This window comes from Pleuronectes platessa, chromosome 20 (genome assembly GCF_947347685.1).
Source record: "Pleuronectes platessa chromosome 20, fPlePla1.1, whole genome shotgun sequence".
Lineage (NCBI taxonomy): Eukaryota > Metazoa > Chordata > Actinopteri > Pleuronectiformes > Pleuronectidae > Pleuronectes > Pleuronectes platessa.
The window spans coordinates 8,730,982-8,745,181 of NC_070645.1; the positions used below are offsets into that span (position 1 = coordinate 8,730,982).

The 14,200-nt window shown below is 45.0% G+C and overlaps 1 protein-coding gene across 1 annotated transcript in view; it reads left to right on the forward strand.

Annotated features, from left to right (window-relative positions):
* Positions 1–14,200, forward strand: part of prex2 (phosphatidylinositol-3,4,5-trisphosphate-dependent Rac exchange factor 2) — an 86,396-nt gene that overhangs the window by 42,408 nt on the left and 29,788 nt on the right. Inside the window, exons 18-25 of the mRNA XM_053412772.1 lie at positions 1,402–1,550; positions 1,654–1,739; positions 4,226–4,362; positions 5,987–6,101; positions 6,888–7,072; positions 8,857–9,018; positions 11,401–11,623; positions 11,714–11,921. Of these exons, the coding sequence (XP_053268747.1) occupies positions 1,402–1,550; positions 1,654–1,739; positions 4,226–4,362; positions 5,987–6,101; positions 6,888–7,072; positions 8,857–9,018; positions 11,401–11,623; positions 11,714–11,921 (1,265 nt within the window). The remainder of the gene's footprint in view (positions 1–1,401; positions 1,551–1,653; positions 1,740–4,225; positions 4,363–5,986; positions 6,102–6,887; positions 7,073–8,856; positions 9,019–11,400; positions 11,624–11,713; positions 11,922–14,200) is intronic.

Here is a 14,200-nt window from a genome sequence, read left to right on the forward strand (position 1 = left end):
CTAACTCTTGAGGAGTTAATCAGTATCTCCTTTAATTCTCTTCAAGGTTATTTTTAATAGGATTTCAATCAGGAGACAGCTACTGAGAATGTTGTAAAATAGTAAATTAGAATGAAATTAAACTTATTACGAACAAGAGGAATAAACTATGGCTGTTAGACCCCTGCAGAAAGTAGAATGCCATTGAAAGATGGAAGGAGACTCCACCCCAGAGACAGCTGTGGTGGTGATGAGGGGTGCAGCACGAAGGTGGGACGTCCCACGAAGGCCTCTGATTAGAAGGTCTGAATTGCAGGAGGGAGAGAAAACATTTTAAACTTTCAAAACTTGCAGGTGATTGGCTGAAGGTGAGGTTACCTAGGAGGCAAGTAGGAAGTCTTCATAACAGAACTTTTACTTGTCTGCATAACTACACGAGAAAGGGTCACACAAGAAATTAAAAACACATTGAGAAAATTCAGCTTCTTTATTCAGCACTCTCTGTGTCTCCACTTAATCTAAGCGCTGTCAAGACAGAGTCCAGATTGTTTTCAGTTCAGTCGACTGCAAAAAATGTGCTTCTTGTAGTCGTCTCAAGCAAACCCACAAAGTGCAGTCATTTAAATTCCATTTATTGTTATCCAAAATGAGAATTTGATTAATTCTGCTGGATCTGAGTCCTTACTAAATGGATTGACCTGTTTCACGTTGAAGAGTCAGTCTGTGTAATCTCTGCTGTATCATGGTTGGGCTCAGGGTCCAAGAATGGGTTTGCTTTGTTTGTTTTATGTTCATTGTGTCCCGTTTCTAACGCAGCTTCATTCTGCTGTTCTTGATTCTACAAAGCTGCGATGCCTTCTCCGCAGATGCGCACCAGTAAGCAGGGGCCTGCAGATGATAAAACCATGGTTCGATCATCAGTCGTAAAATATATAAACCACTAACTGTTTGCTACGTCTGATTTATGGTGATGGACACTGATGCTAACATTAGGAGCATTTTCGTGCAGGAGTACAGCACATTAAAGGGCGCCATATTTCTGAGGTCTGCTTTGGTGTTTAGCTTTGATCTGGGAGATGAAAATGGGACGGAGGAGTTCGAAGGCAAATGTGATCACTGCGAGCGCACGACCCATAATTCTCTCCAGCCCTGAAGTAGCACTGAATGCACATGGAAGGTCTGGTTTGCATAGAGACTGGCATTGTGTGTGTATTCAATCTGAACTCCATGACACAATCCAGCTGTACAGTGGTAGATAAAAGCGGTCCCATATTGTCTCCTATGACGGGGAGTGTGTCCACTCTTCTGAGTTATGTATTAAAATCCGTTGGGATTATTCATTTTTAGACCAGAAAAGTTAATTTGAAGTTAATAAATGGCTTACATACTTATTGTGATCCTGCTTTCTGTTATATTTGTCAGATGGCCGGCCTGGAGGTAGGAAAGAAGTTGTTTGCCATAAATGGAGACCTGGTGTTCCTCAGACCTTTCTCTGAAGTCGAAGTTCTCCTCAGGCAGTGTTTCAACAGCAAAGGACCCATCAGGGTGCTGGTCAGCACCAAGCCAAGAGAGTAAGTCAGATCTGTATATCGTAAAATCATGATTTAAAATGATCTTCACATCTGCATTTATTCACTTGATGTATTGTCCTTTTTATTCTCCTCCTGTGTCCAGGACGGTAAAGATCCCCGACTCGGCTGAGGGGCTGGGCTTCCAGATCCGGGGCTTTGGTCCATCTGTGGTCCATGCTGTCGGGAGAGGTATGAGATCGCCGCCTCCATCGCTTGAGCTGTCTGGCTTCATCAGCAAAAACCTTCCCCTCACCTCTCTGTTATTGTAACACAGCTGGCAAGCAGCTGCCACGGCAGTGGTGTGGGGTTGTGCGTGACTTGGCCACAAGAGGCCAATCCCCCCCACCTCTGTGCTCTCTATGCGGCTCAGCTGGTCGGTTAATGGAGCGGCCAAATCCGAGAATTTCACTTGTTTCGTGTTTTAAAGATGAAGGCTGCTCTCAATGTGTGGAAAACAGGAGGTCGATGGGAGCAAGAAAAAATGATTTATTAGTAGAACTCATGGTATTGACAAAGCAAATGTGCCAGGGCTAAACTGGGAATAACAAAGGTGCTAACAACTGACTCAGGGTCTGTGCTCCAGAGTTTGAGTTTCAAAGTGTCAGAGTTTTCCAGGATTGAGTGGCAGACGGCTTGAGGCAGCGAGCGCTGTGGGGCTGCAGAGAAGCGCTGGTGTGCATGGCAGACAAAACAGAGACAGTTGATGTTTCTGAACTCATAATATCAGGTTACCTTCTAGGTTGGTTGAAGCATTACTACCACGAGGTTAAACAATGATCAGGCAGAGACGTTGTGGTTGTACCAGTCTTTACATACAGCTGTTGTTGGTGGAGTTGAATGATAAAAACTGGTTGTGTAGAGGTATTGGCTGAAGATCATAGATTAAAGATGCAAGAAGCGCCATCTTTCACTTTTGACGTCATTTGGAGCCTCAGTATTATCAGTGTGATTAAAAACTCTACCTAGAATGAATCGACAAAATAGATAACATGTTGTGTCCCATCCACTAACATGGAAGAGATGGGGTTTATGGCTTAAAGGGCTTCAAGTCACCAGGTAGCAATCAAAGCAGTTGTCCAGATTTATAAACAGTCTATGAAAGATGCAGGAGACAGGAAGCCGGGCCAGAAACACACACTGACAGGCTGAGCACTTGCAAAGGAATAACCAAAGTCCATAATCCCTCACAAGCTGGTTATCTGCCTTTTTCCACATCACAATGAATGACTGCCACATGCCTGTTCACATTTTTCTCTGCGTGATGGAGAAGCAGTCTGCAGCTTTTTACTGTCTAACTCAGCATGTTTAGCAGCGGTGCTATCAGGAAGGGCCCAAGATAGGGTTCAATCAACAAACAATCCATGGCCTTGTCCGGCTGTTCTCAGGGGAACTGAGGCGTGTTTTTAAAATTCTTTAAGCAATCAGAGTGGGATAGCAGGGCAGAGACGCGTTGGGTGTATGCCTTCATGTGTGTGAATGAGCCGCTGTGTGTGTGTGTGTGTGTGTGTGTGTGCATGTGCGAGCCTGGTGAGGTGGTTGCCTGGGAACCTGGTGCTTGAGTAGATGCTCCGATCCCCCGGAGACGGAGCTGATGATGTAGGAGGCGTCTAATCCGTGGGATTGTCGCAACAGCTGCTGTCCCCTGGTGACTGGGGGTCAACAGGAGCAGGTAATACCAATTAGAGACGGAGACACGTAGCGAGAGGGCGGTGAGACACAGATACGGAGCAGGTGACCAGATAATGTCATCGTGAAATTAATTTGAAGTTAATGAATTTCATTTTTAGTGACATTTTCTAAATGGCTAGTGCACAGATTGTCATTTCCATATGAGTGCCAATCAGCAAATGTACCTTTTATCAAATCCAGAAGATACAAATTGCCATTACAAGCATGTTAGCATGATGATGTTAACATTCAGCCAACAGCCTCATAGAGCTGCGACCTTTACTTGGACTCTTTTTGACTAGTGCAGTGGTTCGCAACCTTTTTATAAATACACAAAACTGTAATAATATGAATGTTTTCTCAGCTTGGAACATCACGTTGAGTTTAAGATGATTGATAAAGTTGTCCAGCGACTCGTCTGCGTCCTTTCAGTCTGAAATGTCTCTGTCCACCAGCTCTACTGTTGTGTTGGTGCCTGTAGCCTGTTATTCTGCTCTTGTACAGTGGACTTGTCTGTTGGTTAACTTTCTCATCCCGAAAGGTAAAGCAGCACAGAAACTACATTTTCTTTTTTTCCCCACAATGCTCAATGGGCAGAATCCAAATCCCTTATTTTGCATTGTGAGGTATGCACGGTGTGTGTCAGGGGCCAGCAAAACAAATGGGAGGAATGTTTAGTCTGCCATGCACTTCCTTCTGATAGCTGTAAACCTTGAAGGTCTGAACGCCATCCCTCAGAGAGGCCCTCGTCTGCCCCAGATAAACAACTTCCCCTCCTCTCGGCCTCTCTCACACTCATCCTGAGCTGCCAAAACAGGAAACAAAGTTGTAAATACAAAGAAGGAAGAAAAAAAAGGAATGTTGTTCAGCCAAATATTGTGTACAGGAAATGGAAAATGTGACACTCTGGTTCATATTGACAGAGCTTGCACCTGCAGGGTAACGTGCAGCAGTTGTTGCCCTTGACGCGTCTCGTTTCTCTTTGCTTTCCTCTCGTCTCACGCCAGGCACGGTGGCAGCCATCGCTGGCCTCCACCCGGGCCAGTGCATCATCAAGGTGAACGGCATCAACGTGAGCAAGGAGAGCCACGCCAGCGTCATTGCTCATGTCACCGCCTGCAGGAAGTACCGGCGACCCACACAGGTGAGACAGAAGGACAGGAATAGAAAGTTAAATGGGGGTAGAGTACGTCAGACGCCCCTCACCTCTCATGCAAGAAACAAATCTAGCGATAGGTTATCATCATAAGCAGCAATCGAAATGAGAATTTGAAAAAACTACGATAAGGTTCCCAAAGAAAATAATTGTTTTGTGCACTTGTGTTTGATTTTGCACATTATCATCGAATCAAAATGTCTTGCTTGAGGTCACCCCTCCGTTTCCCATGGCCTGAAGGCATTTTGCATCGAGTGCTGGTTGATCTGAGGATTATGCCATGAAACTAGAGGGAGAAGTGTGAGGGATAATAAAAAAGGCCAAATAAACAAAAGTGCAGCAACGAGGGGGAAACAAGAACCTAGTTGACCGTGAGAAAAATACAGACCTCCACGCTCCCGTTTACCTTCATATCTCCCCCCCTCTTTCTCCCTCTGACTCTGTCTTTCCTTCCCTGGGGTCATTACGCAGAAATAATAGTAGTTTTGGCTCCTCCGATGCTGACCTCTGGCTCACAGCGGTGGGACTGCTGTGGGAGACTGGCAGGCTGCAGCGAGAGGTGGGAAAGGATCTGGGGGTGGCTGCAGCTCAGGGTGGGTTAAAGTGCTCGAGGCAGAGGGGGGACGGGGGTGACTAAGGAAAAGGAGGGGGGAGGTATGCCAGCCATTTCTTTCCTGGGAAAGGGGTTGACAAGAGATGAGTGTAAGAGGAGAAAGTCCGCTCAGTCCACCTGTTGAAGGTGGGGGTATTGTGTGAGAACCGAAATCTGAGGGTGTGTGTATGGTGTGAGTTAGTGTAGTGTGTCACTTTAAGTGAGGCTCCACACTTAATGAAGCACAACGGGGTTTCAACACAACTGGAGATCTGGTTTACGTCAATTATGGACACCAGGCTCTCTTTCTCTGACTCTTTCAATGTCTGTGTGTGTTTGTGTGTGTCTGTGTGTATACACGCTATAGGACCAGAAACCAGTAGGCAGGCACAGCATGTAGCCTTGGCAGAACAACCACTGTGGGTTTGGGTGTGGAGAGGAGGGAACAGACAGATACACACACACACAAACATACACACATACCTAGAAACACAGACACACACATTGCACGCTAGAGTGGGTTGATGAGATAGGCATGTGTTGCATTGGCGGTCTCACCAAACACCATTTTTCCATATGTTTGTGAAGGTTTTCCCTGAATGCTCTGCCAACCAACCCAGCTGAAACATGCTACAATTCAAATCCAAACGTCAGCTTGTGTACACGTACACACACAAACACACACACACACACACACACACACTATAGTTTTATTTTTTCTGATCAACCATCTATCTAGCAATAGAAACGTTACCTGTTACCTGTTATCCACGGGGGAGAACGGAGGCATAACGGTGCTACAACAGCCTGATTTGTGTTGACAGTTGTGCGACTGAAATGGTTCCAGTCGATTTAATTTGAGTGAAAACACAGTTTACTGTAAGTTCAGTGTACAAATAGAAATATGATATCATGCGAAGGAGAAATTAAAAAAACTATTTTGGCTGCAGTAATTTTAGTAGTTTTTAGGTTGCAAAACCATTTTCAATAAACTTGTAAATCCTTCATTTTCATCTGCAGCAAGACACCATTAAATGGGTGTACAACAACAGTGAGAGCGCCCAGGAGGACCAGAAGACCAACCAGAAACCTGTCACAGAGGAGAACGGAGACGGCTTTGAGTGCAAAGTGGAAGGTGACAGCACTCACACAACACACACACACACACACACACACACACACACACACACGTTCACTAGAAACACTACACGGGAATCACTCCGCTGGGGAAAGACATTCTGCTCAAGGTGTCTGCGGATGTAACACAGGCATGTTCGCGGGAACACAAGCCCGCCGCCCGCTCCAGTTAACAAGTCAGCCACAGCTCCAAACAGGCTCATCTGGAGTGTGTTAGCCTGAGAACAGCCGCCGCCGCCTCCTCTGGCTCATCAAGTGTTAATTCCCCCCCCCGCAATTTATGGATCCCAACGAGAAAGTAAAACAGGAAAACTATTCCCTTCACAGCAAACGGCTCCAAAGCAGGATTTATTGCCATATTAAGTTATTGCACCAGCATAGGGCCAGTTAACTTAATGCTCCTGCAATTGCTCATCAGTGAGCAGAGGGTCTCCATCTGAAATGAGCTGCAGGTTTTGGTGGTCTGAGACCTCCTACAGTGCCACAGTGTGTGGTGAGGAAAACACTTGCAACATTGCAACCACACATTTTATGGTGGGGATGGGGATTATTTGTGCGGATCACAGAACATTATCACGACACAATTTACATGATTTGTGCATCTGTGCTGTTACGTCTGCGTGTTACCGGGAAATCGGTCTCCTTGCTCTCCTGTATTTCTGTTCCGCTTGCATTTCCTTTTCAGGGGGTGTCCTTGGGCAAGACACTGAAACCCCAAAAACCCATGACTGGAAAAGCACTGAATGAATACAGACACTTTAACATCTGTCTCTTTCCATCTCAGAGGTGATGGACAAATTCAACACCATAGCCATCATTGACGGGAAGAAGGACCACGTGAGCCTGACTGTAGACAACGTCCACCTGGAGTACGGCGTGGTGTACGAGTACGACAGCACCGCCGGGATCAAGTGCCACGTGCTGGAGAAAATGGTGGAACCCAAGGGATTCTTCAGCCTCACTGCGAAGGTATCCTGTCCACAATTTCAGTGGCATACGTTCTCCACATCTGGACTAGACCTCAGGCTAATTGGTCGGTTGAACATCTGGATAGATGTGGGTTAAATGATGCGTTTTAGCCCTTTGCTTTCCTTTTTTCAAATAGCGATGCTGTTAATTCTATAATTTTGTTTTGTTTAACCGAGCTACAAGGCTAAATCACTAAATTGCTCCAGATTCGATTTGTGGCAATTACCCGATAAAGTGATACTTTGATTATTTGACTAGAATTGCTAATTTTCATAATTTAACCACAAACGTTTTGCCTGTTTCCCTGAACATTATGTTTTGTGTCACATAAGGGCCTTCAAGTTCAAGTTTTAATTCCAGTCCTGGTCCACTAATGAAAAGAACGGCAATTTATGGAGTAAACATTGTTGTTGTGGTCATGACATTATGAGAACTCCTTCAGCCCGACGTGGATGAGGTCAAGTGAGAGCGAGAAAGAGACGGAGGGGACGAGGGACGGATTGATCCCCTGTTAGAAGATTAACAGAGTCGTTTGTGTTCCTCACCTCAGAGCTTCACCTTGCTTAATGAGGCAGGAACAATAAAGACATAAACAAACCGGGACATTGCTGCTATCTCTCACCAGGCTACAGGGCAGCAGATGAACTCCGGAATAATGAGGATATTACTCTTTTTTTTATTCCTGCTGTTCGAATGGAGGGGACATCTTAATGTGATTTGAAAAACCATGGAGGTTCTGACTGTTAATTTGTGGTATTTTTTATCAAATTGAACACAAATTGCAGTTTCTTTTTTTGTCTTTGAGTTCTTCAATACAGACCAATGCAGCCAACTGCCCCCCCCCCCCCCCCCCGCAGCGTGGATTGAGGGGTTTGACGCTTGTTCAAAATGACAGCTTTATATCCGTCATTCTACCTCCCAGCTGTGTTAAGTGCTTGCTTTTAACATCCCAGCGGTGATGTCCACAGGAATGATCATTATTGATTTAAGATACACAGAGGGAAGACGATTCAGTCAAGACGTCAATGAAACTCATGCTGGTGTGAAAAACAAAAAATAAAGAGGTTTGCAACGTCTTGTTGCCAAATTTCACAATGAACAACGTTTCTCTCCTTCACGGTAAATCTGCAAGAGATCACAAGTTGGGTTCATGTCTCAAACCAATCGAGATTTACAGGCCTTGTTTTTAAAAGCCTTTAAAAGCACCATCCTAAATGAAACCATGACACGCATTAATATAAAACTTGCTACATCCCTGTGACTTTAAGTAGTTTCCCATTCCTCCAAAGTGAAGGTAATTGAAGTATTATTACAAACATCTGCCCAAGTTGCCCATATCGTCCCTGGAGACTTGTATGATGTTGAATTTTAATATTGCCGGCGCTGTCGGGGGTGCACAGGTTTCTCTTGTGCATCAGTCTCTTCCTGCTGTTACATTTCCTCCCCTCTTTTTCGTTCTCCTCCGCTGGGCAACTCATTAAGGGAGCTCAGAGGTTTCCTCATATCTAATCTGTCATCTGGAAAGTGGAGTCTTCATACATGCAGCACATGTTTCAGGAATCTTTGTTTGGAAACTCAGACAACTCAGCCAATGGAAACTTTAGATATGAACTTAACTTCTCATGCAATTCTGTAGAGGAATCCACCCTCCACACAAATTGTATTTTTTAATATATTAAAACGGTTCATTTACATCCTATTAGTTGCTCCAAAAGTGGAAATTTTGGAAGCATTTGCAGTATCATTGAATCCTCCTTGTCTCTGTTTGCCCTTTCAATGAGCAGATCCTGGAGGCGCTGGCACGTAATGATGACATGCTGGTGCAGATGTGTGGCAGGTTGAGTTCCAGCTGTGATGTGATCCCAGAGGAGCTGCAGGTACGCTTCAGTGCCATGTGTGGCGACAGGGTGGAGCACATCAACCGACGCACCACCAACTACAGAAAGGTAATTTGACTGAGCCGCGCTCGTAACAAAGAGACCTGTCGCCAGTCTCCACCATGAACTGCACACTGTACGTGTAGTAACAAAGTTCAGAGCCATGCAAATTGACTTGGTCGTCCGTATTCCCTTTAGACTGACAAGAATAGAAGGAGGATGCAGCTGGTGTAGAAAGATCACTTTGACAGAGCTCTCACTGTGGTTCTCCTGCTGAATCAATTCAGCATAGATGCACTTTGGCTAAAGCTTTCTGGCAGCCTCCAGTGCATACTGGCTCAGGTTGAATAGACTCTCCTACATATAGGGGAAGTGACTAAAACACACTTTAAATGCACAGATGCCGATTCATGCTTGTTTTCTTGGTTTGCTGACATCAGCATGTCACAGTGCCGCAGCATGGTGTAACACTGAAAACAACATCCAACTGCTCAGAACATGTGGTTAGCTCTCATTCACCTGCAAGTGATGGGGAAATGTTTGTCATTAACAAACGTGCGTGGTATTATCTGGCACTTTGCTCGTAATGAGGTTACAACAAAAGTATTTTCGTCATTTTCCATCCGATCTGTAATCATGTGTCTATAGGCAAAACATCGTAATGTAATGCACGTGTGAGCGAGGGAAAAGGAGAAGAGAGGAGAAATGAAAACATCTGACTCGACATTGGAGCGGGCCTTGGATTAATTACCAGTCACTTAAAAATAGCCGCGCTCAGCCACAGCCCGGACTTCAGCTGTGTAAGATCTCCTCTTCGCCGACCCCTAGAGAGAGAGAGTAGGGGGAGTGTAAGAAAGGACCAAGAGATGTAGATAGAGGAAGAGCGAAAGAATGAGGACAGGGAAGACAGTGAGACACAGCAGAAAGTGATAAGAGGACAGATGTGAAGAAACCTCTGGAGACTGGAGGGGATGTGGTGATGGGTTTCATAAAGAGGAGGTCAGCTCACGACCCATCTGGACCATATCGTGATGCTTTGAGCAGCAGCCTCCAGCTCTCTGAGATAACTGAGGAAATGTTGTATTTAAGCTCCATAGTTATCATATGCACTAAAAAGTACAGGACCACTTTCTCAGACTTTTGGGTCCCACTCTACATTATGGTATGTTGCCTGATGTCCCAAGTTGCCCAGAAACTGATCCGGTTTGCAGCATCTGCTTAGTCACATCCGAGAAATGACACAGGCCCTGGGACGGCGGGTTCAAGGAAAGTGCAACCAAATGTTGCAAAGAAATAAAACGTGTTTGTGATATCGTGTATCCGCTCTGTTTTATCTGAGGAGTCCTCAAGGCTCCGTGTGTATCATGTTCCACTTGGAGATGTTATCTTCTAGCATGTTGGGAAAGTTTTGCCTTCACAGCAGGGTTGGAAGGAGTTCCATGTGCAGTTTATCCACATGTTTCTTCCAGTTAGATCAAAGTTCTCTATCATTCAGCACCCTGGAGGATATTTTATTTTGTTTAACAGTATCTACAGGATACTTGCAATGTTAACTTATCTTTATTTTATCTGAAGAAACACAATATTTCAGTCTGAAGTGTGTTTGACAAACTAAATCAAAATGCAAACCGTGACAACGCTCTCTGATGATTTTATGAAGATACAAATCAAATCACAGAAAGTTAAAAAAAATGATTTTCATTATGAACATCTTACAACGTGGCGATAAGAGCTGCTACGCATCTTATTTCATTAAATTCATATCCTTTCAAATGATAAATGGTTATGATGGGGGGGGCGCTGGAGCTTTTCAGATTGTGTGAGTGATGATGACGTTATGTGTCTGTCTTGGATTTGAGCTGCCACATAAACAAGGAGGAATATAGAGAGATAGAAGTTTATGCTCATTCTCTTTCCGTGCCACTTTCATGGATGTCAAATAAAACCAGAGACTTTATTGACAGATTCTCCATCTTGTATTTGATCTGTATTTCTTTGATTTCTCATGGAGCCTTTTATTCTTTTGGTCCTAAAATAGAAGCCTCTTCTAAAATCATAATTTTAACACCTATTATACACATTTGATTACTATTGATTATAAAGCTAGCAGCCATTGCTGGGGTGGCATTCCCTGCAGTCGGTGCCTTTATCGTGCAAGATCTCCACCCACATCTCGCACTCATTATTATACCACTTCTTCCGCCACATTAAAATAAACGAATTAACAAATGAACATAAAAATATGAACATGTTTTTGTCTCTAAAGGCATTTTAAACAATCCTCTGGTCATGAAAGGAGAGGAAGAGTTTGAATTTGGCAATATTTGAAAGCACACAGCATTTTTTATTCTTCTACATCTTTTAATGTTTTTATTTAAAATCACTATGTTCAATACTGGTTGTTTCAAAAATGCCTTATAAATAAAGATGACTTGACCATCTTTGTGTCAGTTTGCCAGGGTACTGAAGAACCGAGCGTGGCCCACCTTCAAGCAGGCCAAGGCCAAGGTGTCCCCGCTCCACAGCAGCGACTTCTGCCCCACAAACTGTCATGTTAACGTGATGGAGGTCTCCTACCCCAAAACCACCACCTCCCTGGGAAGTGCCTTTGGTGTGCAGCTGGACAACAGGAAGAACACGCTGGAGAAGGGAGGACGCAGCAGTGCTGAGCAGGGTGAGTGAGACACCCAAGGCACAGTGGAGTCATTTTGCATATTTATCTTTCAATTTCTGTCTTTTAACTCCGGCGTTTGTGTTGCCTCAGGTAAACTGAACCCCATGGTTAATGTCCAGCACACCTTTACCACGATGGCGGCCCCGTCGGGTCACAGCTTGGGCAGAACGGAGGGACACGGCCTTCGCTTCCTGCTCAGGGAGGACGACCTGCTCACCCTGGATGCGTACCAGAAACTCCTCTACAAACTCACAACAGTTGTCAAAGAGATGGAGACGCATGGCGCCCACATTCATGAGTAAGCGGCCACGTCACCTTGCATATGTGTAAACATCAGTCATGTGCGTGCATGGATGCAAGCGGTCAAACTCTCAAACATAACCACACGTGCACACACACAACACACTGCTCATTTGTTTCACATAAGCACAACTCCCTGCAAATCATTCCCATGTGAGACAGGGTTCTGAGTTTCATCAAATTGCCCGAGTTCGAGATTAATCTGTTCGAGCACATTCCCCGCAAATTGAAAAACAATGTGTGAAATTAATATTTTTTTCAAACACTTCAAATCACTTTTCTGTGATGGAAAGTGAGATTCCATTCAACTTGATTTGAAATGCTTTGAGGAACCAGATTGCCTCGTATAACACGCTGTAACTTTAACAGCCTGCATGGTCAGTGTGCTGCGTCTGGCACTTAGCGGTCATACATTTTGGTCATTACTCCGGCACCAGGCTGTGTGTGTGCATCTGTGGGAGAGAGACAGGGAAACAGAAGGAGCGACGGCAACAGGTCATTGTGGTGGTTTTCTCTAACCAAAGGTATTCTCCTGCTGCATTCATGTAGATGATCTTACACCTGCTATGTTAATACGTGTGTTGGATCGGGGTTTCCTGCCTGGCAGCTCTGTGTTCAGCTCAGCAGGTTCATTGTCTGGAGACACATGCGTCCACGAAAAAAAGGAAATGGAAAACACTGACCCATTCCTGCATCTCCCATCCCCAAACAGGAAATACAATCTCAGTGAGCCAGAGGGCGTGTCATTAAACCAGGTGCCCTCTCGAAAGTCCATTCACGAACAATGGACCATTGATATTATTTTTGAATCATGCACAGAAACACTCCTGGGAATGTCCACAACTGGGTCAGATCTCACTCTGGTGTTTGAATTTCACTCTTGAACAACGCAGCGGGAGATTCTCCTCTCAGATGCGTTCACAACAACACAGACATCTCCAGAGGATCCAGGTGAGGGGTTGGTGCAGAAGGCAGAGGGAGGATCTAACGTATTCATTCTGCTGCAGAGATCACACGTTTTGCTGCACAACAACAACAGAGTAGCTCCCGATCTCCAAAAGTTCTTCTAGGTGTGCGTCACGTGTGAGACATGTCATCCACATGCATGGGTTAATTCAGGCATTCTTGGAGTTCTTACCAGGGGGCTGGAAGGAGAAGCTCAAGAGAATGTTTGGAGCCAGAGTTCAGTGCAAGTCTGAAAGCTATAAGCTATAAGTAAGACATCTTTGAAACTTTTCTGGGATTTCCCTGCAGTTTATTGTAATAGATTGAAATATATGTGCTTTGATATGAATATTGGACTGATTAAGATAATTAGTGTCCTCAGCTACAGCAGGAGTGTTCAGATAATGACGTTAAAAGTTGTAAGATGGAGCGGGGCTGTCCCCTCGCTGACGTGTAAATGAGTTGAGTCCACAGCACGTCTGGACAAAATGTCCCCCATGCTCCTGTTGCCACCAATTAGCGGAGTTGCATTGAAATGATACAGATGTGCTGTGACCTGTGTGTGTGTTGATCCCTCCTGAGCTCTTCATTAGTTTAGTTTAGCTTGTTCGATGACTGGCGTCGGGTCGCTGTTACTTTCATCGTTCACACACCCCGCCCTGCCCTGCTCCAAGCAGCCTCACATCCCCTTTGTCCTGTCTTATTTCCTCTACACGCACTTCTCTCTACACCCCTCTGATCACACAGACGCACACATCCATCACTCACTTGTGTCTCCTTTTCTTTTTCTTTCACGGGTGTGCCAAACTTTGACAAAAGCACTTTATAATGAAGTAATACTGGCCATATTTAAAGTGGGTGGTATGTCAAACAACCCGTCCTCCCTCCCTGCTCTCGGCCCAGAGCAGAAATAGGAAGTCTGGTAAATTCGTCGTAGATTAGAAATATCCGCAAGTAATTCAGGAATAGAAAACAACTGGATGTCGAATGCTGTTGCATAATATGTTGGCTGTTTCTCGAGGAATCCTTCTGGAGGCTGCGACCTGTGAACTGGTGTCACAGATGAGGGGTCACAGCTGTGTGGTGACGTGCTTCGTGTCAGGGCCCTCCTCCCTTTCCTGGATCACACAACCCCCCCCCCCCCCCCCCCCCCATACCCCCCCCCCTTTCCTCCCCACTTTCCTCTTTTTCACATAATTTCCTTATTCCACGCACATCACTGATAGACTGGCAGCAGTTTCCCAGCCATAGTGTGCTCCACTTTCTTTACCACAGTATAGATTGAAGCATTATGCAGATGTCCTACCATGAAACGGCCTGATGAGGGGCTTT